This window comes from Astatotilapia calliptera, chromosome 15 (genome assembly GCF_900246225.1).
Source record: "Astatotilapia calliptera chromosome 15, fAstCal1.2, whole genome shotgun sequence".
Taxonomy (NCBI): Eukaryota; Metazoa; Chordata; class Actinopteri; order Cichliformes; family Cichlidae; genus Astatotilapia; species Astatotilapia calliptera.
Window position 1 is genome coordinate 36,082,466 of NC_039316.1, and position 26,754 is coordinate 36,109,219.

The 26,754-nt window shown below is 41.1% G+C and overlaps 1 protein-coding gene across 3 annotated transcripts; it reads right to left on the reverse strand.

Moving 5' to 3' along the window:
- Positions 1-431: 431 nt before the first annotated feature.
- rubcn (rubicon autophagy regulator) lies at positions 432-26,754 on the reverse strand. Of its 3 annotated transcripts, XM_026194764.1 has the most exons (22): positions 26,431-26,754; positions 24,412-24,565; positions 22,719-22,802; positions 20,682-20,841; positions 20,472-20,578; positions 20,021-20,246; positions 17,427-17,849; positions 16,753-16,800; positions 15,761-15,856; positions 13,905-14,020; positions 13,523-13,718; positions 12,508-12,615; positions 11,148-11,222; positions 8,534-8,594; positions 7,420-7,552; positions 7,198-7,343; positions 6,802-6,866; positions 6,468-6,706; positions 6,105-6,166; positions 5,860-6,013; positions 5,631-5,724; positions 432-2,779 (listed from the first exon to the last, which is right to left on the reverse strand). In XM_026194764.1, exons 1-22 carry the CDS (start codon positions 26,466-26,468, stop codon positions 2,643-2,645), a joined length of 2,922 nt encoding a protein of 973 aa, XP_026050549.1. In that variant the 5' UTR covers positions 26,469-26,754; the 3' UTR covers positions 432-2,642. The 3 variants fall into 3 exon arrangements, with proteins under 3 accessions (XP_026050549.1, XP_026050551.1, XP_026050550.1); XM_026194766.1 differs by lacking the exon at positions 11,148-11,222 and having other exon boundaries at positions 26,431-26,749; XM_026194765.1 differs by lacking the exon at positions 16,753-16,800 and having other exon boundaries at positions 26,431-26,748.

The window sequence follows — 26,754 nt, forward strand, 5'->3', positions numbered from 1 at the left end:
GCAGAAAATGAAGACTTTCAGCTGGGTTTTCATTTATTTTGATTTTCTGATGACTTGATTCTTCATTAACAGCTTCACTTTTGCAAATTAGGATTTTTTATTTTTTTTTTTTTTTTATTTTAAATAGATCAAAAATGAAAGTAGCCCCCCCCCCAAAAAAACAAACAAACAAACAAAACAGCGATTAATTTTTACGGATTTATTCATTTTTAAAATAACTTGGCTTTATTTTATTAGTTCAGTTTCTTTTTCATGGAAGGACTCCAAAATTATCATAATCAGAGTTTTTAAACAGAAAAATCTATGAGATTTTGGAGCCACTTCCAATGAAGTTTTCCTATAGACTCTTATAGAAATCAAACCAAAATGATAATCGTTTGATTCACCGTATAAATAGGATTATGGCTTATTAAAGGTTCAGAAGTGCAACATTAAAAATTATACATTCTCTTTTATTTAAACTGCATACAAATTACATGTATGAAGGAAATGTTCAAAATGGGTTATTGTTAATGATCTCCTATAGTCGATCTGAAGTACCTTCATGGCCCACCAGGGGGCGCCAGCCTATTGTTTTGCAATCACACAAAAACAAAACAGGCAAAGAAAAACCTCCACCTCTGGGTCTTGGCAGCTGTGACTCTGATGTATTAAATACTAATTATGAACATACATAGCAGATGAACTTCCAAGACTTCAGTTTTATTTACCAAGAAAAGTTCAAGTGAAGAATGACACTTATTAACAGTCTAGCCAGTCATTTATTATTAACATGATTACAGAACCAAAGCAAATGAACACACAATATTAATCATAATAATTAACTTTTTTAATAGCATACATTTGGATCTGTAGTGCACTGTAAGGCTCCTTCGCTCGTCCATGTTAAAGGCAACAAAACCAATAGTAATAATCATCTAAATGGAGGTTTGTCAGTAGAGCTCAGCAGTCACTTTGTTCAGTGTTTCTTCTAAAAAGCATCTCAAAATTCAAAAATCAGTCTCTGGCAGTTTTAAATAAAGATATTTTATCCTTATGTGCCCAAAACCTCAACAACTCAAATCTACAGATGGGATACATACACTGGAGTTTTATCCAGTCTATCAAAGGACTTCAGGACTACAAATGTGATCAATTCAGCTCACAACAGAGCCAATAATCAGACATTTCTATTCCTCTGTGCAATACTGGGTTTGCAAAAAAAGTCATCAAAATAAAACGATCAGAGTTGTAAAGATATTTTTTGGTTCAACTACTGAAATTAATCATCTGCTACAGGTGATAACAGCACGCTCATACGTGGTCAGAACCTTACGGTCAGTTTAAACAGTTAAAGGAGACTCCAAGCTAGCAGTCCCATTGGAAAAATTGCTTTCGCACACAACTCCGTGTTCAAACAGTGAACCGTCGTGTTTACACTTTCAAACTGCTGGAAGAAAAAACTAAATTTAGCCCAAGAAGTGATAATGGTCTCTTCTACCTTGTGGATCTTCACAATGTTGAGAAACTCAACCGGCAGGAACTTTTAAGACCGTTCAAGATCAGGGTTCATGTTCCTGACACATCTAAAAACTCAAAGAGTGATGTCCCACCATCGGCCCCTCCAACAAAAACATGGGATCAGTGCAATTAACCAAACCTTCTCCAATATTCCAAAACCTACAACGAGCAGCCGTGTGCCAGTTGGGCTACACGCACAGCAGGTAGACGTGTGCGCAAATAAACACAAGCACCCACACTCACAACACACCTCTCTCCAGTAACCAAATGCACACAAAGCAGCAGCACAATTCTTTAAAAAAAACAAAACAAAAAAAAAAACTCAATGCTGATTTGAAACACCTCCTCTAATGTCCAGTGTTTTTGAATGCAGCTTTGTCCAAGAGCCACACAAATGTGTGTAAAATAGCTAAAAACAGGACAGTAAGGAGCGAGGAAGAGAGCACTCCTGGGTTATTTAAATACACCGTCTTAACTGGGAAACTGATCAGCTCTTCAAATCTAACGTTTTGAAATCCCAATTTAAAGATTTAAAAGTGAAAAATGGGGACTTTCTGACAGGTCGAGAATCTTTGGCTGTTTTCACACATGAAACTACAACATAAGAGCATCAAACATCTGTGTAAGGCAGCACGTTTTCTCATTCACACACACGGAGCGATTTTATTAATTCAGGAATGATTCAGCACAGCTGAAGCAAGAAAGGTGCCCTGTTGTAAAACTCCCTTTGGAGCAACAGAAGCACTACCATACGGAGATGCTGGCAAGAATATTCAGTTCATATTTACAAGGAAATTTAAATAAAGTCATCAGCAAAGGACAGACAAATCTAATCCAATTGCCAAATCAGGGAGCTGATTTCTAAAAATCACTACCATTCTAGCAGGACGCATTCTTAGAGTAAAGTGCATGTCTAAAAGAGATTCATAGGAAAAAAATCAACACCAGCCTTGGTGCTCTTTCTGAGTGATGCGGCTGCCCTGATGTAGTAAAACCTGCATGTGAGGCAATCAGCTGTTTGCAAAGGCCGTCTCGCCGGGTTACAAAGGCTGGAACAGAACGGGAGATGGTCAGCCACTACAATCATCGTCGTGTTGTGCTTCTCCTCCTCCTCTTTCTCTGAGGTTCCCCTGTTGCCAGCTTTAAGGCCCGCCTCCCTCATCTTCTTGCTCCTCCATGTTTTTGCGTGCCATCCTCTCTCTCCGGTCTGCCAGCCGCTGGCAGCGAGGACAGTCTTTACCTGTGCGGAAGCAGGTGCGGTGGTAACACGCGTGGCAGTCTGAAAAAAGCGGAGAGAAAACATTTTTTTAAAAAGAAAGCCAGTTTAACTGAGCTTGTGTGTCATCTTAACAAGAAAGCAACACCTGCGCAGTGTAAACCAGTTTAACTAGTTTCATGTTTGGACTGCACAAACAGCAGCCAATCACAATTAGAGCTGAGGGACGATGGGTGGAGCGGGGAAGGTATAAAAGCCGCAGAAGAAAAAGGCAGAAAGCCACAAGGAGCAGGTATGTCAGGCAAGTCATATCCCGGGATAAGCTCAGCACAAGGAAACTTGTCCAGACATGTCCCGTTTCATTACTCAGCCTCATTCCCATACGATGCTCTAACGGGGATCTCTTTTTTTTCTGTTGATGATGGACTCATGAAAAAACAGGCAACTCAAATTCAAAAACAATGTTTATTTTACGAGGACATAAAATAAAAACCAGCTTAAATAATAGCAATCAGAAGCAGAAGCTACTAAAAAGCATAAATTACACATTCACATCCATGTCGTCACCTCCGCACGTTAAAGTAGTTCCTTCGACAAAAGCCTAAATACTAAAAGAAAATGGTTTAAAAACACAGACAGGCGAGGCAGCGTAGCAACAACAACAGCAGAGTCCAGATTTACTTGACTCTTCTTCAGCCGACATCACACACGAACAAAGGGAATGAAATCACCAGCTCAGGTGGAACACGTGCGAGAAAACGACTCAGACAAACACAAACACCCACCGAAACGAAGCATGCAGAGATGTAAACGTTTCAGAGCGACGCACCACTGTAGTATAGTTGCCACCCGTTCCCAGAAAAGCTCTTAAGAAGAATAAAAGCAGCAACTACAAGGAGCAGCGTCTCTTTCACTGTGACACACACCAACAACACGGAAGCAGCTCAGAGCTCAGAGAGAAAGATGGGAACGTAGAGCGCCAGCACCTCCACAACCTCAGCCGAAAGAGATCCACCGCAAAAAAACCCCGCCCAAAAACATCGCCCCTCCACCAGCACCGTAACTACAGAAACACACCAGACCTCAGTGACAAAAACCAACTGTAAAGGGAAAAAGATGGCTGAAATATGAAGGTACGACTACAACATCTAATAATAATTTAACACACAAGACATATTACAACACCTAAAGGGACAGTTCAGCATGTCCTGTGCAGTTAGAGAACACCACTCTTATGTCTGCAAAGTAAAGTTAAAACTACATATTTAACACTGGATGTAAACACGTGAGGCCCAACTCGTGCATCTGCAAAGTTTAGAGACGTTTATAGGCCGTTGTTTTACCTTTAACAGGCAAATATAAGAGTGGTATCAATATAATCATCATCATCATACTCTTGGCAATAAGGATTGTCCAACTTGGTTTCTGTAAGACTTTCTGGTTTTGGTAAACATTAATGCACAGCTACACAAGTGTTAACTGCCAAAAATGTGCGTTTGGGGTAGTAACATTTTAAATATCAAGACTGAACACTGTAAAAAAACATGTACCTCAAGGGTAGACAAAATTAAATCACTGTACAATAACTGCTCAATAGTCTTATTCAAAGGATAAATAACCGTGAGGCCTTTGGTTAACTGCAACCAGAAATCCATCGCTTGTTCTGGACAAACAGGAGCTAGTTTTAATCCAGCAAATGTATGAAATTAAACTGTTTGCTGTGAGCTGATTCCAGGTTTACTCAGGTTTCCTAATCCTTTGTGATCCCAGGACACAGCCCTCCTTACTCGTGTCCTCCACCTCCCCCTGCATCATGATCTATGTCGCGTCTCTTTGTGTTCTCCCCTCTTGTCTTATTTTTCCTCCATGCCTTCCCTCATCTTCCTGCCTCTGGTTATTTTCCTGCCTTTGCGAGTTTTATGATTTCTCCAGTTACTCCGCGTCACAATTCCTGATTCTTCTTGGCCTTCCTCCCCAGGGTTTCTTCCTCTTCCTCCATCACTTTCCCCACTTCCACTACTCTCCTCCTTCTCCTTGCTTCTCCCTCTGGAGACAACAGTTGTCAGCTGATGAGATTCTAGCCTCATAACGGGATGTTTGTCAGCCACAGATTCAGTTTTCCCCGTTCTCCCAGCTTGGGCCCCATCTTTCTTTTCGTCTGCCGTTCCCCGTGCTTCCTCTGAGGATCTTTTTTTAAACTCTTCATTTCTGTCTTCCTCTTTCACTTCTGGTTTCCGCTCATCCTCCACATCTGTTTTTGAAGAACCTTTGACTCGACTTCCTAGCACTGATGCCTTGCCACCTCCCTTCCCCTCTTTTCCAATTTCATTTAAACTTTCCACGCTGCTGCCTATTTCTCTGTCGCTGTCCCTTTTGTCTGCTTTTAAGATGCTTTTCTTTAATCTGTCCATCTGAAAAACCTTCAAGAAGTTCATTTTTTCCTTTCTTGTATGTCTGTCCTCCTTTTCCTTGCTCTGTTCCCCCTCACTGCTCTCCACCCCACCGTGCTGACCAACGCTTCCGTTGTCATCATGCGCCATCTGTTCCTTCCTCCCCAAATCCCCCCCTCTTGTCATTACCTGCTCCTCCTCATTAAGCTTATTTCGGGAAAAAGCTTTAACCAGTTTTCCAGCAGTAAAACCTTGAAATAGTCCCCCTTTCTCATGTCTCACTTGTGCTGTGTCTCTTGATGCTTGTCGCACTTCCTCCTGCTCCTTTTGCTCTCCACTCCTCACCTCATCTACTCCCATCCCTAAATCCTCCTCCCCACCCACCCCCTCTTTCATGCCCATCGCGAGGGCCTTTGCCAGGCTACGAGGCTTGGGGATCTTCCAATCTGGCCAGGTAAACTGAACGAAGAGGCGGGAGGAGGGCCTTGCACCACCCAGGCCTGCCACCAGCAGAGAGGGCTCACCTTCGCAACGCTGGCACTTGCTCAGGTGGAAAGGGAAGATGATGTCTTTGTCGTTCCCGCAGAACTCGCAAATAAAGCCTTTTGCTTGGCACAGCTGAGGATAAGATGAGGGGAAAGGAAATAAGGAAATTTTAGATTAACACGAAAAAAAACAAAAAGCATTGTATTTGTTGATGTTATTGTCCAAAAGCCCATTTTAATCTATAGAGGAACCTGACTCTCATCTTACCACACAGCCGGCTACGTGCATGGTACCAAGTTTCAGCAGCTCTTTCATTCGGGAACCCAGTTCCCCGTTGCGCACAGCAGTGAGGTCGTTGAGGGAGAAGAGGTGAAAGTCCTCTGTCAGGTGACCCGGCAGGCTGTCGAACTTGTCCAACAAGCTGAGGAGAGAGACACACACAACCTCGAATTAAGTTTGTTACCAAGCTTTGTGAAATGATCGTGGACTACGAGAAAGCAGAGATCTCTTACTCTTTAGCGAGGCGACACGTCTTGAAGAGATTTTTCATGTGAAAAAGCTGCATCCTCAAAACCTGAATACCACATTAGAAAATTATGTTTACTTCACTGTGCATGAGAAAAATAAACATGACTTGTAAGGCTGTGTTACTGTATGATGCAAAAGTCTCAAGTCAACCATCATCTCTTTATATTTTCCAGGAAAATCAGAAGTATGTGCAGTAATTCATTGAAGCACTTGCAAAAATAAATTCAAATACAGGATATAAGATAAAGACAGAGTGTGAATTATTTTCCAACACTCTTTCTTAATGATATTGCATGTTGGTGATGTTAGTCTGAACATGATAATGTCACTGCTGCCTCTGAACTCACTCGAACAGTCTCCAGAGATTTGTTTTTCTTGTACAGCTCGCTGTTGATATCGTTGAGGTTGAAAAGCGGATCTCCAGAAATCTTGCTCAGCAGGTCCCGGGCAAAGTTGCTGACATAGTATTTGCTGAAGTCCCACTTCCTCAGCACCCGGCCGGGAACCACAGCCTGAGAGTTTTCATGACAGCACTGGCAGAAGTACCGGCCGATGTATTCACAGTAACGTAGCCGCTTAATGTAGTCTGAGGCAGGGACAGGCAACAAAAACACAGGGAGGTAAGGTAAGGATGTGCACGCAGAACAGTTCCTTTAGCTTTTATGTTGTTGCTGGTTATACCTGGGTCAATGCGGGTGCCACAGCCAGCACAGCGGTAGTTCTGTTTAGCCACAATTATCTTCCTCCTGAAAGACAACAATAAGTAAAAAAAAAATGCAAACTGCAAACAGTTGTGTCTCTTACTTGATTACTGCATGTCTGAAATGATTAATAAATATAAGCATATCTTTAAATTTTCTGTGAAAGAGCCCACAGTCATCACTATTATTCCTGAAAAATATAAATTAAGTTCATTGGTGCTAACAGAACCCTAATTTAGACTCCTCTTCTCCACCTACTGTATCCACTTTAATCCCTGTAGTATGCTTTTATTTATTTTTCATACATACATTTATTTATTTATTTATTTTTTAATTTATTTTCACAAAGATGAAGACGCATATGATGTGGACTCACTTGGGTGCAGGATGAATGTTGAAGATGATCTGTGGTCGCGGCGGCGCCCACTCGAGGTTACCTCTGACCCGAATCCTTAACTTGTAGATGTCTGCGTGCTCGCCGTCATCAGGAGAGATCGGCAGAGAGTCTGGGATAGGCAACAACTGGGAGACAGCATGATCAGTTGAGTACAATGTTCAGTGCCATGTTTGGAAAACTGCAAGCGGCAGGGATATGTACCTTCTGAGGGGCATCCTGTTCTGGGACCAGCCAGTCGAGCTCAGAAGCTGCAGGAAGCTGCATGCCCTCAAACTGCCTGAGTAAACCCATGGCTACTGACTCAGCTGAGTTAGACTGGAGGAAGGAGGGGGTGCTACACACAGGAAAGCAAGACATTTTTAAAAAAGGGACAGTAAAATCCACAACTTGATTCATTTTAATGTTCAAATTTGGAATTCAACTGATTGATTAAACTAACTAAATGAAGTCAATGGAGTGTAGGAAACCTAAAGCACGCTTTGTTTTGTTTTGTTTAAGTGACTTCAACTCTGGTCTTCAACTCCAAATAGGTCCTTGTGTATTATCAGTAAGTTATTAGTATGACAATAACAGTAAGAGCAATGGGGCATGGGCACGTAGAGGAAATACTTTTGGCCTATTTCACCTAGCACCTACTTGGCTCAACTTGACTTAGTTGTAATGAAAAAGTGACCTGAGTACCATCCAATGTACACGAGCTTGATACAGCAATCCAGCTGAAAGTCCAGTGACGTCATTTGCATGCGACATGAACACCACAACAATGGAGGACATTGAGGTGACGTTATACCTGCTACTCAGTGTACGGCACTTTGTCAGCCACGGGAACCATAGAGTTTTGTGGGTAGTCATTTCCCTCGTTGCCAGGTTTCTGTGGAGACGCTCATGACTCATCAAGTGACGCCACCGAGTGTCAAATTGGTGGCATGCAGTCTGTTGATGTCAAATTTTCCAATTGCTTTAGATTGTTTGGAACCCTGGCTCAGTAGGTAATAAAAAAGGTACCTGGTATCAGGTACTGCCACCTAACAGAAAACCTGAAAAACCGAGTCGAGTCGAGCTGAGCTGCCCCCAGTAAGTACTAGAGGAAAAGGGCTATTTGAAAATGCCTGTGGTTGGGCCAGTGGCTATTATAAAGGGGGTCAGGAGACCCTCTGTCCTTGCAGTGATTGGTCTGTCTAGAACGACGATGTGGTAGTGGAGCTTTCATGATTTGTCGAGCCAGAGGGCTGTTCCTTAGTGAGGTACTGAGCCAGTTTTTAAAGTAAAACTGACAAAATTATGATGTAAAGAGAAATGAGAAAAATTTACTTACAATGAATCTGAGCTGAGAAAAGATCTGCCGCTGGAGCTTACACTGTGCTTTATGTCTGCATCTAGAAGACACAGCAAAACGTTAAAGGAGATTTGGCCGAGTGAAAACAAACAGTAACAGGACTCATTTTTAAGAGAGGGCTTCCAAAGGCTTGCAAGCAACTGGCGAGTGGATGGTGTTTCTTTGGTTTGTTGCCACTATTTGCTACAGCAAAGCAGAGTTAAAAACAAATAGTAATAAAAAAATTAATCAAAGAGGTTGAAGATTAAAAAGTGAAACAAATCGAGAAAGATAAATTTGACAAAAAAAAAAAAAAAAAAACCCACACCATCTCTTCTCTTCTAATTCAAGCTAATTTTAAATTCACTTAAGCAGAAAACATGCAGTGAAAGCTAAACAGTCTCAATATCATCACTAAAACGTGTTCTTAAAAAAAAGAAAGAAAAGAAACTAGCGAGCAAAGACAAAAGCAGCACAGGTTTGGCAGAACAGGAGACCGCCTGCATGGATTTACCAGTTTCTTTCAGGATCAACATTCCTGTTTGCTCATATGAGTGCAGGTTACAGCCAAAATTTCAGGATTGCAGGCAATTAAAGTTGGTGCAGAACAGATAAGATGGATTTTAAAAATCTTTTGATTATGTGTGTTATGAATAGCTTCTACTAAGCAAACTCAAGACCTACAGATACAAAGGTCTGAACGGTTGCATTTGTTCTGATTGCTCGAGATGATTAAAAATCATCGTGTGAATGTGCAATTTTCAATTAGTGGCACAACGTAAATCATGTGTGCATAGAAGCTCTGACAATTGATCTTTTTGATCAGTCTGTGTTCAGAGGAGTGAGTTGCAATTACAGCACAGTTAGAAAGCTGTTAGATTTGTTGGGATATTGTAGTCAGTGGTGTTAGCCAATTTCTTTGCCTTCCCTTTAAACGGTGCATTTTCAGGAAAATGCTACGAGAAAATTAAAGCTGTGATGTCTAAATGAAATCCCCCTAAGAGATAACCGCTTCTTTGTTATTCCTCCTGAAGTGTACCTTATCAGGAATAATCCTAGCACCATTCTGGTTACTGAGCTAACTTCTTTAAATATGAACACGTGGTGGAAGGACGCATGTGTGACAACACCAGATGGTCATTGGACACATGTTGGAAGTAATGAATAATGACTGGGATGAATGAATGGATGGATGGATGAATACGTGATAACCTCAAATGTACAACAGCCACATGATGCAACTGGTTAACTCCCTCGTCTCCTCCCGAGAGCCTCTTTAAACCCCGACAGGTACAGGCACATTCGTCTTCCTGCACCACCAAAACCCCGGAGCATTGAGCAACAAGCACTAACACAAAAAGGCAAGAGCACAGTTTCACTGAGGTGAGGAGGCAGGTGGCTCATCTCCAAACTGACAAGTTCTTGTAAAGAGATTAGATACTGGACACAAGGGAAATAAAATAACTGAGTGAGTATGAGACTGAGCCGATAGCATCTTAACTGTGTTTGGTTTTTAGTTATGGAAGGAAACTACATGTTGCCACTGCTAAGAGTGGTTATTCAGCACGCTATCATTTGCAATGCCAATTTCATAAACTCACATTTTATTCTTAATAGAACAAAACACACCAAGTGCTTAAACTGAGACATATTATACACATAAATATTAACTTGTTTTGATTTGATGGCAGCAACATCTCAAAAAAAGTTTGGACACAAGAAACAAAAGGCTGAAGCCTAAGTGTTTCTAACCTATTTTGTCCACATGAACAAACACAAGATGGAGACCATCCAGCGTGTTATCAGCACTCACTTCAAACAATGGTATGCGAGTACATTATTGCCTATGGAATTAGCAGCTTGTACATCAGCCATCAGACCTGAAAGGTATATACAGGTTTTAGAGCAGCACATGCTCCTATCAGGATGACATGTTTGTCAGAGAACACCTTGAATGTTGCAGACTCCATGTTCTGAACTGGCCTGTCTGCAGTCCAGATCTTGGAGCACAATGAAACAAACGAAAAACTAAATAAAAAGTACAACAAAGACAACTGAGGACTGGAGAGCAGCTATTGTGAAATAATGAAGGGATGCTATGCTCCAGTAAAATTTTAAATGAGCTTAAAATGTTCTTTTGTAAATAAGACAAATCTGTACGTTCTCTTTAATATACATTTTACACAGATTCCAACTTTTTTGTAATTCGGTTGTAAATTAAACCCAGAAATGTATCATCAATTTTTAATGCCTTTGGTGCACAGCTTGCATAGCTCTCAATTAAATACTTAAAAACTATAAAAGCAGGTAAAGATAAGATATTGCAAAACCTTATATGCACAATAGTATAAAAATTAGTGGTGAGAGCTGGGTGAAATGGAAGTTGTTTTTTTTTTTTTTTTTTTGTTTTTTTAAAAAGTATTACTATGAAACCAAAACACTAACTAGCACGGCAATTATGCAGGACCCACATCCAGCACAGTTAGAGCGATTAATGAAAGAAGGTTTTTCAGTTTGGAGTAGAACCACCAGCTTCCTCTCAGAGGAGCACAGCCACAGTAAACTGCCTGTAAGTAGCTGTGGAGCCACGCCCACCACTCCAGCCCGCAGATACCTGAGAAGAGGGAGGCGAGTGACAGGGAGAGGCCGTTCTGAGACATCGCCAACAGGGACTGACCCTCACAGCCATCTGAGAGACACAAACTGTCACCACATGCATACATTTTTACACTCCACAGAGTGTGTCAGTGCCACCCTGCGCTGCCGCATCCAGAGGAGCATGTATATGTGGAAGTCATGCAGGTACAAGGGTGAAAACACATGAAATGATTTTACTCCAATCTTCTCCTCTGACCTCTCATATCAACAAGGCTTCTTAACCTGGAGAATAGCCACGCACTGGATATTTTCTCCTTTTTAGACCAGTTTCAGTAAACCCCACACATGGTTATGTGTAAAGATAACAAGTTAGCAGTTTCTCCTAAACACCTTTCTTCCCTTCTGATGCTTGGTTTGAACTTGAACACAGTATTACAACCAGCTTAATGTTTTAATTAATAAGTACTTTAACAGGTATATTGAATTAAATGGCTGTTGAGTTCATATACTGAGGAAACAGTAAAATATTTTAGTTCTAGGTAAGAATGTTACCAGTAACACCACACAATAAAAAACAACAACAAATAAAACTGCTGCTTCATTATTGCAAAAGCAGGAATACATCTGAATGTATTGCAACAACCAGTAAAGAGAGTCTGTAACAAGCACCAGTGCTAAAGGACTGAAGTAAAGACGAGTTGTAAATGATATCAGGTCGACAGATGAATGACTAAATATCAGCTTCACAGCATCTGTCCATGATTGTAACTTCCTGAGAACTTTTGGGTCAAAGTTTCTTTTTCCCCCTAACAACCAACCAAACCAATTATCCTCTGTTAACATTTAGTTAAATGTTACAGGACAGCCCTACTGTTAGCAGAAATCCCAAAGATGTTCATTTCCAAGTACAGTTAAATACATGTATATACATTCATACATAAAACCCACCAAGACACGAGAAAAACCACAACCCTTATTAGCAGAATCAAAGCAATTCATAGACTACGGTTGTTTGTAGCATGAGAAATATGACAGACCTCCTAGAATAGCTACGCCTTTCAAAATGAGTATGACTATACAAATACTTAGCGTGTGTGATCACATGACTTTAACAGCTATATATAAATGGCAACAGCAGAAATAGCTAGTATTATGTGAACTCTGCACTCAGACATTCATATTTAGGGTCTTCGGTGAAATGTGACATGCTTGGTGAGCAGACAGGCTGATGAAGAGGTTATGAATTATGACCAGAAAGTGAATTAATCGAATCAATGATGAATTATAAAATCTAGGAATAAAACTAATAATTATTCCAAAATATATATATTTGATTATTTAGCCCCCCACCCCACCCCAGTGTTCCCTCACTCTACCTCGCAGTTCACACTCCTCCACCTCCTCCGCTGAGCCCGAGTCAGACAGGCCCTGGTAGGAGTCCTGAGAGCTCCTCCTGGAGCCTCCACTGTCAGTGGAGTGAAAAGCTGCACAGAAGAAAGGACACAGAAATAAACAACACGTGCAATAAAAATTTTTTTAAAAAAAATCATAAATGGTTTCTCCAGTATTTCTGTGGTCCATCTGTATGTGTAAGTAAGTAAGTAAAGTTTATTTATATAGCACCTTTCACAGACATGTGTCACAAAGTGCTTTACAAAAACACAATACAGTCATAAATACATCATAAAAACCCTGGTCTAATTAAAAGCTTTTTGAAATAAAAATGTCTTTAGCTGCTTTTTGAAGGTCTCCACTGAGTCCAAACACCGTAGAAATAGGGGAAGTGCATTCTAGTCTGGGTGCAACAGCTTGGAAAGATCGGTCCCCTCGGGTTTTAAAACGAGTGTGGGAGACCACTAAAAGGTTTTGGTTTGATGACCTCAGGTTACGAGTGGAAGTATGTGTATGAATCTAATCAGCAATATGGGGGGGGGGGGGGGGGGGGGTCCCTGTAATGCTCTTTAAAACAGGGGTCATATGAGCTCCCTTGTTCGAGCTGGTCAGTAGCCTCGCTGCAGAGTTTTGAACAACCTGTAGACGAGCTAGCCCTTTCTTGTTTGGACAAGTAAGTCAAGTCTAGTAGAGACAAGAGCATGTATGATCATCTCAAGTTCACTTGTTGACACGATGGATCTAAGTTTAGAAATGTTCCTCAAGTGAAAAAAGCAGGTTCTTACTGTCTGATTTAAATGTGAGGATCTATTAAAAGCTGATACTTGTTTTAAAGATCTGTGCATCAGTGAAAGCTACTTTAATTAAACAGACACATTGTTTTTGAAGATTGACAACTAAAAAGCTCTCTCTCTACTGAGAGACCTAGAATCACATGAAGGAAGTACTGTGTCTGTGTACAGATGACAAAAGGATTTCATGTAACTGATGTTTGCACACCGTGTTGGGAGTTTGCTGATGGCGGCAGACGGCTGCGTCTGATCTGCTGCCTTCGCAGGCGAATCTTCTGCTTCAGCTGCTGAATCTCGTTGTCACTGTCTCCTTCCTCCTCGCCCTCCTCTTGGCGCCGCATGTTGTACTTCATCAGCTCGATGGCAGCAATAAGCGACTCGGAGATGCTGAAATGGGCATTTTCCTGCAGCACACAGAGGTAATTAAAAAGGAGAATATAATAGAATAGAATAATAATTTAATTGTCCCACAAGGGGAAATTTGGTTGTAACTATCATCATATCTTCACCCATAATTTCTACATTTTTCTCCATTTCAATTATGTTTGCACTGAGATTCAATTTACATTTGCAATGAATTAAGCCCTGACCTTCTCAAGGTCTGCACAGCTGCCAAAGTCCTGCTCTGACAGGTAGCTGATGAGGCTCTGCCCCTCTGACGGCCTCCTGAACATCCCCTCTGAGGTACTGCTGGACTGGGACCCATCTGAAGTAAACAAAGCATACACAGAAACACAAAGCCATAAAAACAGACATTTACACACTGCACTGGAATTTTAGTGCCATAATGTTGCCTACAAATCAAAAGGTTCTGATTTTTGGCTGCCAGAAGAAACACTTTAATTGGGTGTTGGTCAAGACAGATTTACTTTTATCCATTTTACATAATATTGGACAATAGAGATCGAAAATGTGACGTCATTTCCGGGGTAAAACCGCAAAGGATTGTAGGTACAAGAGGCAGCACGCGCGAGCTATTACAAGACAACAGTCACACAGAGATAAACTGAGACACAAAGAATGGCAAGAAGCTGTTGTATTATTAACTGCCATAGGCGGTCACATGACAGTCACGGGAAGCCGACGGGTAAAGAGATCGTTTTTTATCGGATTCCTTCGCGGAAGAAAAATTGTTCAAGTCATGTTTCCGAAGTCACGAAGAGGCGACGGATGGCCTGGATTACAGCTATTCCAAGACCAAATCTAACGTTCCAGCTCACATGTTAGTCTGCTCCAAGCATTTCCACAAAGGTAAATCTTTTGTTGTAGTTAACACGTAATTTATCATAACATAATTGTTGATGTGGGTTACAAATAAGTCTTATATGGATTTGAACTGAATTCGTTGCGCTTTGCTGCTTTGTTCACTGTGGCTTTGCCTGCTAATGTTTGTTGTGTTTTGCAGGAAAACCAGCCTACAAAATGCTGCGGTCCAGACTGGGCACCCTCTATCGACCTGGGTCATACTGAGTTTAAAGCTGCTACCACAGCGAGATTTGATCGGTTAAGAGGGAGAGCGAGATCAAAACAGCCACGAAAAGTCCGACATATATGTGCCCAAGGGTTGTATTGAAGCAATCAAGTGATGAATAACTGTTTTCCAGTATGTTGTTTTGAAATGTTTTGTGGTTCTTTTGTTTTGTTTTTTTGCATTGTTGATTTGTTTTTCACCGAAGCAGCTAATAAAGCATAATGGATTTGCCTCTTTCTTGTAAGAATCTATAATAGAATGAAACAATAATGCCAGTTATAAATAAAGACAATAAATTGAATGAATTATGAAAAACTTATTTTATTTCTATTGGATCTGAAAATGTTGTGTAAAACTACAACCTGAAAAGACAAATAAATTGCGTTGGCCTGCACAGGAGAAAATGGAAAAATTTTAACGACAGCTGTAAAATGAAATAGTCCAAATCAGAAAATAGACACACCAAAATAAACTGGACCTGGGCTTGTTGCAGGGATCTGAAGTTACTAAACATTTCGTGAGTGTATGCACTCACACTTAGGACCATATAATTCTAAATATGAGTGTGATGAAAGTTGGGCAGCACGCCAACGTCTTTAGCGCACTCTGTATGCTTGTATGGTCTGACCCTTTCACTCCTTTGATTTTTTCCTCGTACTTTTTTTTTTTGCCTTTTCATCAAGTCTGTCTTTGTACGGACCTGCTGTGTTCGCCTTCGTTTTGTACGCAACTGTTTTGGGGGCAAATAAAATGCAAGCAGGGATTAAAACCGCAGAATGAACGATTACCGGTGCTGGAAATGCTAGCGCCTGATGCAGTGTTTTGATTTTGCTGCCATTCGTACCTACAATGCAATACGCGAAAGTCGCGTGGTCTGTCGATCTCTATTTAATGACCTAATTGCATTTTGAATAAACAAAACTCATCAAGACGTCAGCTGACATATGCGTGTCAGTATTCACACAGAAAACTCACAAGACTCCATGTAAAGAGAACTGGATGTGCTGGTATCACTGTGCTGAGGTGAGAACGGGCTGTAGTCTTTCATGCAGCAGTCCTCGCCTGCTGATTCTGAGAGACACACACACAAAAAAAAGGATGTGTGTTAATACATCCTTCACCTCATTACAGTATTCTTTTAAGAGAAATGGATGCAAACATGCTTGAGTGCAGGAAAAGCAGCTGGTTAAATGCTTTGTGTTGGACAATGACGTCTAAGGCTATTGTGTAGTGTATGGCTACACTGAAACAAATGTGGCTTTGAGTGCCAACCAGCCTAACTGCAGAGTGAAACAGAGGTAGTCTATATCACTCAGTGACCCACTTTTACTTAAAGACCACAAACTTACAGTATTGTTTACATTGTCATTGCTTTGCAAATGTAAACAATACTGCATTAAAGTTATGTTTTGCATTGGGAATCTTCCTCTCTGTGAGCTCCAGAATTTATATTAAAACTTCAAAACATCAGAAGAAAAGACAAGACTACATGATTCTTTGAATACAATACTGACACGTAGTCTTAGGGAACCTTTATGGTCGCCGGTCACCCCCATCACACTTCAGTTAAAGGCAATGTTGCTTTTTGGGTTCTCAAATAGACGGGACACTCCCAGGTATTTAACCTCTAATGGGGCTGTAACACTGACAATTTTGAGAGTCATTGAGCCACCTCATTGTCATGCGAGTCGTAAGGGTCACATGAGCCAAGGTGTGAATTGTAATAGAGTCCCAGAACAAAAGAAAGCAAAGTGATAAAGTGACTTCTTCACACCAATCTGATTTGGTTTAAATAAACAAATAAGAAGAAAAATCCAAAACACAAATGATGGGCTGAAGACAAGAGTGGAAAATAAGAGGGATGGAGTTCTTCACCATGCACACAAAGAACTTTTTTTTTTTTTTTTAAAAAGCGGAGGGGAGATGAGAAGTCATGTGATGGAGTACAGTGAAACTGCACCGCCAACCTGCTACCGGGTCCTCTATTATTATGGTGATTTTTCTGTGGCCCCCTCCTTTGTGCAAACAGTAGAAGGGAGAGATAAGACAAGGACAGAGCAGAAGAAGAGATGATTAATTCAAGCCAAGAAAGGGGAAACAGTCTGAGCAAACGGAGCCGATATTAACTGGTTGAAAGCTTTAAAACCTCAGACAGGAAGCGTGCGAGAACACGGCTTAACCGCATATCAGAGAGCTGTGAAAAAACACACATACTACGCAGGTAGAACTACAGCTTAACCTCACCCTTAACTGCATTAGTCAGGTACATTTCTGCTACTTACAGTAAAATTAGGGTTAGTTTAATTCTGAAAATGACCTAAACTCATGAGAAATTTACAAACTCGCTCCAGAGAAACACGCCAGACAATTACAAATAAATACCACAAGTACTACAGGCCACGTTGTGATCTATGAACATGCAACACAAAGTAACTAAGCAAGAAGTGAACTGGCTACCAGCTGAAGCTGAAGTTCACCGCTTTAGGAAGTATTACAATCAATTTTGAAGTACAAGTTTATCTTTAAATGTTTCTCATAGGAAAGAGAGGCTCCTTAATTAAACAGAAAATTGCTATACACTGTAATTTAAATAAATAAAACAATCCCTTCCAAACGGAAACTCTTGAAATCTCCTACTCACCATTCCTGAGTTTCTGATTGACCCCCGTGTCAGAGAATGATCGAGTGTGTCCTTTGAGCCCCCTCCCCGGCCCCTTCTGGCCCTCTGAAAAAGATGAACGCCTCTGCGGGGCCTGTGTAGTAGAACGCTGCAGGGATTGGTCCGTGTTCCCCCCCCGCTCGCTGCTGTGGGTGGAGCTTTGGGAATTGCATCGATCGTTGCGTTGCCCGAGGTTACCGATGGCCAAATACTCTGGACCATCGTCAGAGTCACCGCCGCCACCGTACTCGTCAGCCTCGGGCTGAAGGAAGGAGTTTGTGTCCGTTAATGAGATTGAAGGGATGGACGCTGAGCCAGGTGGGGGTGTCGCACCTCGTGCGTTCTCCCCCGGACTGGTGACAACCACCCATTCAGATTCCAGGCTGCTGGTTTGAGAGGTAGTGTCTGCAAGACAAATGGGACAGATTAAGATTTGTACTCAGATTTTGCTTATGGGTTTTTGGTTTTTCACATATTCAAATTTTACTCCCAGAATTTTCTGCCCCACAAGGGCTTGCGTATGTAATAGAGATGGCACGATACCACTTTTTTATGTCCGATACCGATACCGATATCATAAATTTGGATATCTGCCGATACCGATATGAATCCGATATAGTGTTTTTTAATCAACAAAACTGTTTTTTAAAATATCTTGCTGCATTTTGCAAGTCTGCAAGTTCATACTCAAGTTTAAAACAACAACTACACTAAAGCTATTCTGTTATACCTGTATACAAAAAAAATATTTCATAGTTCAGCAATACTGATCAATCTAATAAACTTAGACCTACACCATCCTCCCTATTCTGGTATTTTAAAGAGTACTTAGCGTAAATATTAAGCAACCTAACTAATAGGGTTCCAACTCCCAGCAACAACAAACATAAATAAATAAAAAATAAGGAACCACCCCTCACGCGCCACCTCATGATGCTTAATCGACGTAATCAACCTTAATTTGATGCAGTGTGAAAAAAAAAATGCATAGAAATCAATTATTTTTCAAGAAATATTAAATAGATTCAACATCTTTCTTCAACAAAATTGCAGACTGCACAGATGGTACCTTCCCAAAGTAAAAAGTACTATAGCTTACTAGGGTATATATTAGACTTAATAGTCACTATATACAGTAATTGACTTCTATTCATTTTACATCAAATTAAAACTTTGGGTGTCAGATAATTATTTATTAAAAGCTCGACATTTTAAATGAGAATAAGAAAGAAAAGTATGTCTTTGTGCCCCCTTTTCCCTGTTAATGCCCTATCGGCCCCCCTGGCTAAACTTTGCTAGATCCGCCCCTGCACAGTTACCAGCGTCAGCTACGTAGAAAAAGATCCTGGTGTAGAAAGTAATATTAAATAAATTCTAACAACAGCTTATCAAGCTTAAACGTTCTGCTGTTGTTCAGCCGCTGGTTTCCTCTTTCTGGTGCAAAGTGGGCCAAAAACAAACAAGAGAGACGGACTCCCGACAGAAAAGCCGATCAGCTGATCATTTAAGCAGTTTCACGATTGAAGTAGCAGCCGGAGAGCGAGAGGCAGTCGCTTGTTAAGCTTAACGTGGGAATGCTTTACAAACATTCAGAGATGGACTTACACACTTGCTTTACTTCTCTCGGGGATAACTTTGTCGGAGATGAAATGCCAGGTTGCTAGCGAAGCTCCACATGCTATCCAGACCACCGACAGGTCCGGCATGCCACAGCTGCTCTATCACGTGATGCATACTGCTCCGACTGCTAACGTTCTGAGGTGAGTTACGGCGTGTTGCAAGTTTTGCGAGGTGCTTTCGTGATATTTAATGGATCGGATTACATTTTTTATTTTTCTCCGATATCCGATCCAGTAATTTAGGTCAGTATCGGACCGATACCGATACGTAATATCGGATCGGTCCATCTCTAGTATGTAAGTATTTACATACATATAAGTATCGCGCATGTCTGTTTTTGTTTATACAAACCGACTGTCTAAAAATGGTGACACGCTGCAGAGATTTTAAATCCACTTAAGCTATTTTTTAACCACCCTTGTCCATTTCAGTGAGCACATTCAGCTCAGGACACTGACTTCGCCAACTGCATTAACACATTCTTCACCAATTGGCTTTGCCAACAAACAATCAGGCCTCTGTACGGTTAACTCAGCCTGCCTATTCACATACAAACTGTAGTGTATTCATAGCGCCTTGCCACAAATCCACCCGAGAGGGGACATTCCCCAACTCTCTGTGAATGATACTCATGGCCATTGATCAACGGTTCTTGATCAATGGTCATGAGAATTTGCATAATTATGATGAAGGAACTGACCTCCCAGCCCATTGTTCCTTCACTGGGCTGGTTTCAGTCATTATGCAAATGTACTGTTTATAAGATTGAAACCTGCAGTCAGCTGAGACTGAAGAAGTCACTTGGATGAGTGACGAAACGTTTCTCCCAATGAGAACGCGACGTCCAGATGAACAGAATCAACTTTTGGAGATTTACTTACCTGGATGATTGAGCATGCATCAAGACACTTTAAGTATAAGAAAAAATAAATCCACAACCCAGCCTCTTTTCTCACTTGTGCTGTTGCTGTTTGAGGATCCAGCCGCTGTAGCGCTTGCAGAGTTTTGGCTGGTGGCGACTGCTTCTCGCAGAGAGCAGTTGGAGGTGGTGAGTCTGCGGCTTAGAGATTCTCTACTGGGAGCCTTGTCGGCGTTTCTCCAAGCCCCACCAGATCCGGGCAAGACACACAGACTCTGGCTCTTCAGTAGTCCCAGGCAAGGTGGGCCCTTCAGAGGGGACAGCTGGGCAGCGGAAAGAAAGATTTTTAATAAAAGTAAAAGGAGTTTCTTTTCTTTGAAAAATTAAATCACTTTAACACCACTCATCAAAGATGGGTGATGGTTAAAAACTGAATGATGTGTTTACAGTCTGGTCAAACTTGAGTGAAACAGCGATGAAAAACATTTGCACAAGTGACCTTTTCATGAATAAACAGGTGATATGTGCAAAGATGTCAGAAAACCCACCCCAACAGTGTCTACTTGGGCGAGCAGTTTGGGATTATTCTGCTCCACAGCTTCCAGGCACTGGAACATGGCGGTCACATGAGGCTCGCTCAGCAGAAAAGCATCATCTGAAAGACGAGAGAGGGGGGAAAACAAAGTTAACACAACTTATACACCACAGCAATCTCTAATACAAGTATATCAACCTGGGCTGTTATTAACGTGGCTCACCATTGTAGTATTTACGCATGTGTCCCAGATGCTTGAGCAAAGGTCGGAGCTGCGATGACAGCATGTGAACCTGTAAGCTGTGAAGCAGCCAACGCTCAGCCTTGTAGCTTTCACCAGCACTCTTCATCCCAGTGCTTAGCACCGGCTCCAGGTGCCTGAACTGAGGATGGACAGAGAACAGCAGATGGGGAAAGTGTTGACACAGGCTAAAACTTTTATATGTCTGTAAAAGCACATTTCCATCTCTAATTATGTGATCAAACTTGTAAACCAAAAAAAAAAAAAAAAAAAATTCGGCTGATGAGGCCATAAACATTTCCTTAACTGGATTTTGTTTTTGTGACCATTCAGCAGGTGGTGCTGGCTTTGGCTTTGGAGTTCATCCTTGGCAGTTAATTGTTTCTAACACCTACCCAGATCTTCTTCTATATATTTCAAACTAGTTTCTATTGTTAAAAGAAACATTAAGCCAACACTGAGTCAACCTAACTGCTCCTCTTTTGAGTTTTCCTGCAAACATTCCCCATAAGTGTTTCCCACCAGTTGGTCTAAAGCTACGAAGAGGGTTTAGGAAGAAGAGACAGAAATAGACACCAGGCTTGAAAAGAGAGAAAAACAAGTGGAATGTCAGATGATAAAAAGCAGCACAAAACTAGAGGACGGCGGCTCAGATATGAACAACAATCATCACATGGTGATTGCATTATGCCCGAGTGAGCCCTGCTGGTCTGTAACACCAGGGGAATAATGAGGATAACTAGATTACTCCAAGTCCATTTGCTGTTATACAACTCCATTACCTCCTGACAGACAGGACTGGGGTTAAAGGCAGACCGTTTTCCACAACAAACTAGGAAGCAAAAAGTCAGCAATCTAAGCAAGTGTAGTGGCTCTACCCAGGCCATCAGATCATGTGAGTTTGGGGGGGATTTTTCAATAAATTTATTATAAGGCCCGTGTTATTTTTCTCAAACACATTCTAACATCACTTTATGGGGATTTTCCACAAAAGGGAGGCAGTTCCAGCAAATCTAGCGCTTCAGGCTTGATGGGACAAGAGCACATTACAGGTTTTAAAAAAAAAAAAAAAAAAAAAAAAAAAAAAAGGTAAACTATCATTTTTCCTCCAGAAAAGATAAATCCTCCAAATCCAACAGTGTCATTTTCTTAAATGCAACCTTCACACTAAAGATGTGTTTGGTTTGTAGTAAACAAATGCTTCTTCTGAGCCTAAATTATGTAATTGCTTACTCTTTGCTTTTGCAGCTCTCTCAGGAAACTTGCTATACTTTCAAAACTAAAACACACAGCAACAGCAACAACATAAAAGATATAAACATGCATGTGTGCATCCCTGGTAGCTGTGAACAAGGATTGGAGAACTGAAACATTAGCTCTTTTTACAGGTTTCACATTTACAGTAAACTAATAATAAAAAATAAAAAAAACAACAACAACACCACCAGACAGTGTTTAAAGCTTTGAACAAGATGACTCAGAAGTAGGAAACGAAGCGAGAGAAACGAAGAAAGAAACTGATTTAGAAATGAAAACCGCATTAGCAACCAATGTAGCGTAAATAAACCACACTTAGCATTAAATCACAGTAGCATATTTTTCTCAAACACTGCTAAACAGCAACTATTAATTATTTAGTTAAGGAGAACCAGAGCCAAAAGAGTGTATACTGTATTTTGCCACATTATTTAGGGGGGAAAAAAAATGTAAATCACAATATAAAAACAAAAAACTTGCAGTGTTTGATTAAATAAAGATGCTTTTTAATTTTTTTTTATTTTTGAACTGCTGTTCCAAATCTCTGTTTGTAAAGGCCAGCCAATCAGAAGAAAGCCGGCTTAAAGTGGGTGAGCGCTAAAGCAGCTTGTTTCAGCCAGAGGATGTATTAAGAGTCTGTATCACAGTTTCGAATAAGAAAGAAATTGAATCATGCACAGAAAGTCTAGTAGAAATATTTATGTGTCAGGAAAGAATAAGAAAAAAAAAGTTACATCCCAGCTTTAACATGGCTGGGCATACCTGTTCAACGTGGGAGGCGAGTTGTGGGCTGATGTAGCGAACACACCAAACAAACGGCCAATAGTTTCTCTGCTTGTAGTACACCTGCAACACAAGGCCAAAGGCGTGTATGACCCAGTTTCAAAAGTATCAGCTTCAACCAATACAGCAAGTCATTATGAAGAACGAGAGTTGTGTTTCATATCATATTTTCCTTAAATTTTAGAAGGGCAACTGAAAAAATATATATATTCATCCAGTTAGTTAAAAAGAAAGTTTTGGTGAATTGGTAGTTTACAGAATCGCCCTTAGTAACAATAAGTTATGATTTTCTGTTAAATTTATTAGTCTCTCACAATGCTGTGGAGCAGCTTCTCTACAACACCACTTCAGTTCATTTGCGGGCATTTGTTTATACACAGCTCTCACGGCTCCACCACAGCATTTCAATCAGGCTGAGATCTGGACTTTGACTGGGCGGCTGCACTACTGTGATTCTTTTTGTTTTCAGCCATTCTGTTGTGCTTGGGATTATTTTCATGCTGCATTATATAATTTTGACCAGGCTTTAACTGTCGGACCAACGGCTTCACATTTGACTCAAAAATACTTTGATATGCAGAAGAGTTTAACAACTGCAAGATGTCCCAATTTATGTGGCTGCAAAATAAGCCCAAATCATCACTTCTCAACTACAGTTCTTGACAGCTGGTATGAGGTGTTTGCACTGGTATACTGTGTTTGATTTTCACCAGACATGAGGCTGTGCACTATGGACAAAACTCTCCAAAGTGCTCTCATCTGTCCAAAGGACATTGTTCCAGAAGTCTTATGATTTGTTCAGATGTGGTTTTGCAAGCCTAAGCGCTGTTGCCATGTTCATTTTAGAGAGAAGAGTCTTCCCCTGGTAACGCTGTCAAACAAGCCAAACCTGTTCTGTTGTTTTTTCCCCCCCATTATACCATCATTTAGCACTTAACATGCTAATTGACGATCAAACCACCAAAACATTTGCTTCTACAGGAGGTCCTCACCCTTCCTGATGATCTGTTAATAAAATACATTTGCACTTTCCTGCGTCTTATCCTCCTAATTCACGGACGTAAGGGTGTATTTAGATTTCACAAGACTGCACAGTCCTGTGAAAACTTTTTTCCCCCACATGACTGTAAACCACCTGATAAAAATCACACGCTTCCATCCCGGCCAGATTTATTATGGTTTTATTTTTTTCCGGTTTAGTTCACATTTGTGTTTCACTTTTGTTTTTAATTTAATATGAGGGCAGGTTGTTTCCAAAGCAGGTACTCCCATTACCATGATATGGAGAGTATCTGTCAGATCAGAACAGGTTTTTCAATACAAACACAGCACTTCTGTCAATATCACTCACATAAACATCCCAAGTCTCAATACATGCATGCACCAAAACCTCATCAGGCATGCTGTGTTGATACAGTTGATCAGGGTAAATGCACCTTCAGTGCAACACAAAGTGTTTTTGTCTTCATACCAGAATCAGATGGCACAGACACAGCACGGGAAATAAGATACAAAACACACAGGACGTATCTAGCAAAATCAGCATTCTTTATTTTCCCCCAAGCATGCGAATATGCTGGTGTTATTTTAGTAAATGCCATCCTTGTTCTGTTAAAACAAAAACAAAAAAAAAGGTTTGTTGTTGAGATCGATATGGGCTTCGTGTGCTGACCTGCTCATTCCTCAGTCCATGGCTGAGGATGTTGTTCATGTCCTTGTGCAGCCGCTGCAAGCCACCATACCGCGACCACACGTTAGGGTTGTTGGTGGACAAGAGGCCCTCCACTGTGGTCTTCAGGCTGGACAGCAGCTTCCAGTGCTCCTTTCTGGAAGGTAACAGGGAAGCAAGAAGACATTTAACAAAGAGGGAGGAGGTACAGAGGTTCTGGTGTTGGCAATGCAGCTGATTAATCCATTAATCATCTAGACCAAAATTCTTTTCTCAGAAACAATCAGAAATTCAATGACTTATTGGAAATGCTGAGGATTACTGAATGTGTGAGCAGTGTGATTACATCCCAACATGAACATGTTGACTTTTCCCGATAGCCAAGAGTCTGCCTATCAGGAAAGGTCAGTACGTTTGAACCCATTATTGATGTTCATGACGTTCTATCATGAACATCAATATTTTGTGTACAAATGTAAATAAAAGGCAGGTCTTGAACCTAGTGAGAGCCCACTTGAATTCTACAAGTACCTTCATGAAGTATACTGCAAAACAAATTCAGTCATTGACATGTACCCACTGAGTACTGAGTCAACCCTTATCTTTAGGATACAGTCAGCAGTGGAAGAAAGAAAAAAAAAGTCAGATACTAGATATTAGACACTCCCCAAGAGCCATAAATTGCTGGCTCACAGGACTTCCTCATTCCCCCTCAGCTCAGCAAGTCAGACTTCACCAGCAGCACACAAATGAAAAAAATTAAACAAAGAAACCTTCACGTTAACAACTGAGGGTGAACTCCTTGATTATAGGAGAACTTAACTGGACATGTGCTCCATGGTGTTAAATAAATCCAGTAGATAATATAAAAACACAACTGCAACAAAATAGAGAAGATTATGTGTTGTAAGGCTGTGAAACCAGACTAAAGAGTTCTTTGATCTAGGCTGACATGGCCAAAGACAAACACAACAATTTATTTTCCTAATAGATCAAAAACAGTATCTCAGGCAGAGACGGTGTGTGAAAGTAGAACGGCCAGCTAGAAAAGTCAATAAAACCTGGAAGAAGCACAACAGTGAGCACAAGGTCTTTTCTTAGGCATCAGCAGAATTTCTGAGCAGCAGCAGCATCACGAGTTAAGACACAGAGCCAACTAATCAAATCACATAATATGTGTAACACAGGAGTGTAAGCGGGACGAGGCCGGAGGTTAGCGAGCATTCTGCACATACTGCGGAGCGTGGTGCATCTGTGAGAGGGGTAAAGTTATGTAATTAGCCCCTCCACATCCAGGGGTAAAATTCCTCTAGACTCGGAGAGATTGAGGTTTTAAGGATTACCTTCCACTCTTATCTGTGCGTGTTCATGTACGAGAAACCCCGGGCTGTGCAAACTAAGAGGATCGGCAAACATGTATCCTTCTAATCTGCTAGGGAAAACACTTGGAAATCCTTGAACTTCCCAAAAGTCTTCCAGTACTTGCACTGTCAGTAATTCTGCTGATCTTCAGTAAACCTTCATAAAAATAACCACCTGCTTAGTTTGCTGATATAACCCATATTTTAATCTTATTAGACAACAGGTACTTTATGTGGTCAGTTTAGCTGTTAGCACCATCTCACTGTATGACAGCTAACAGCTCTAATAACGCTAACGAATACAAGCCTTTCCGTCATCTTCCAAATGTGCAGTCTAACAACGCCATATTTTTTTTACAACACAGTAAATAATAAACCAGGAGACCTTTGGGATAGAGCCATTAGCTCCAGCCTGTCAAACCTTGGCATGTCAGGTTAGCCTAGCCTAGCTTAACGGGTAATACTGGTATTAGTTCTTCACTAGTGTTCAAACCTACTTAGGCTCGCATTTTTTTACAGTTGACTCAGCTTAAATGCGTTCACTGCTGGTCATCTTTTTAAACAAAGATCACAGGTAACCAGTGACATAACTCTTTAGTTGCCTTGTTTATGAAACCATGGGTGTTAGCCGTATACCAACGCTGCCTAACCTGTCACTCACCTGCGCTCCTCAGATTCTCCCTCTGCCCTGATCTCCATGTCCTCAGGGAGGAACCGAGTGCCGTACAAAGCCGCCAGCTTCTCGGAGAATATCCCGTCCTGTTAGGTACAATAGAGATGTATCGCAGTAGCAGAGTTGCTTGAAAGAGTCACCCGGACTTAAAGTCTTCCGCCATCTCTACCCTGTCTGTCAAAGCCGTGGATCAAAACAGAGGAGGCCGCATGACCTGCTACAATCATCAGTGGGCGGTGGTGTTCTGCGTAGCTCTGCCCACTATTTAACGTAACAGTGCTTACTTTAAAATAACACCAGATAATACCGCCC

Bases quoted from the DNA above. Each gene is read 5' to 3' on its own strand.
- rubcn (XM_026194764.1), bottom strand. From the start codon at position 26,468: ATGGAGATCAGGGCAGAGGGAGAATCTGAGGAGCGCAG. The intron at 15,857-16,752 runs GTTGGCGGTGCA...TGTGTCTCTCAG, and splicing joins AATAGAGGACCCGGTAGCAG to AATCAGCAGGCGAGGACTGC. The intron at 13,719-13,904 runs GTCAGGGCTTAA...TGTGTGCTGCAG, and splicing joins GCTGTGCAGACCTTGAGAAG to GAAAATGCCCATTTCAGCAT.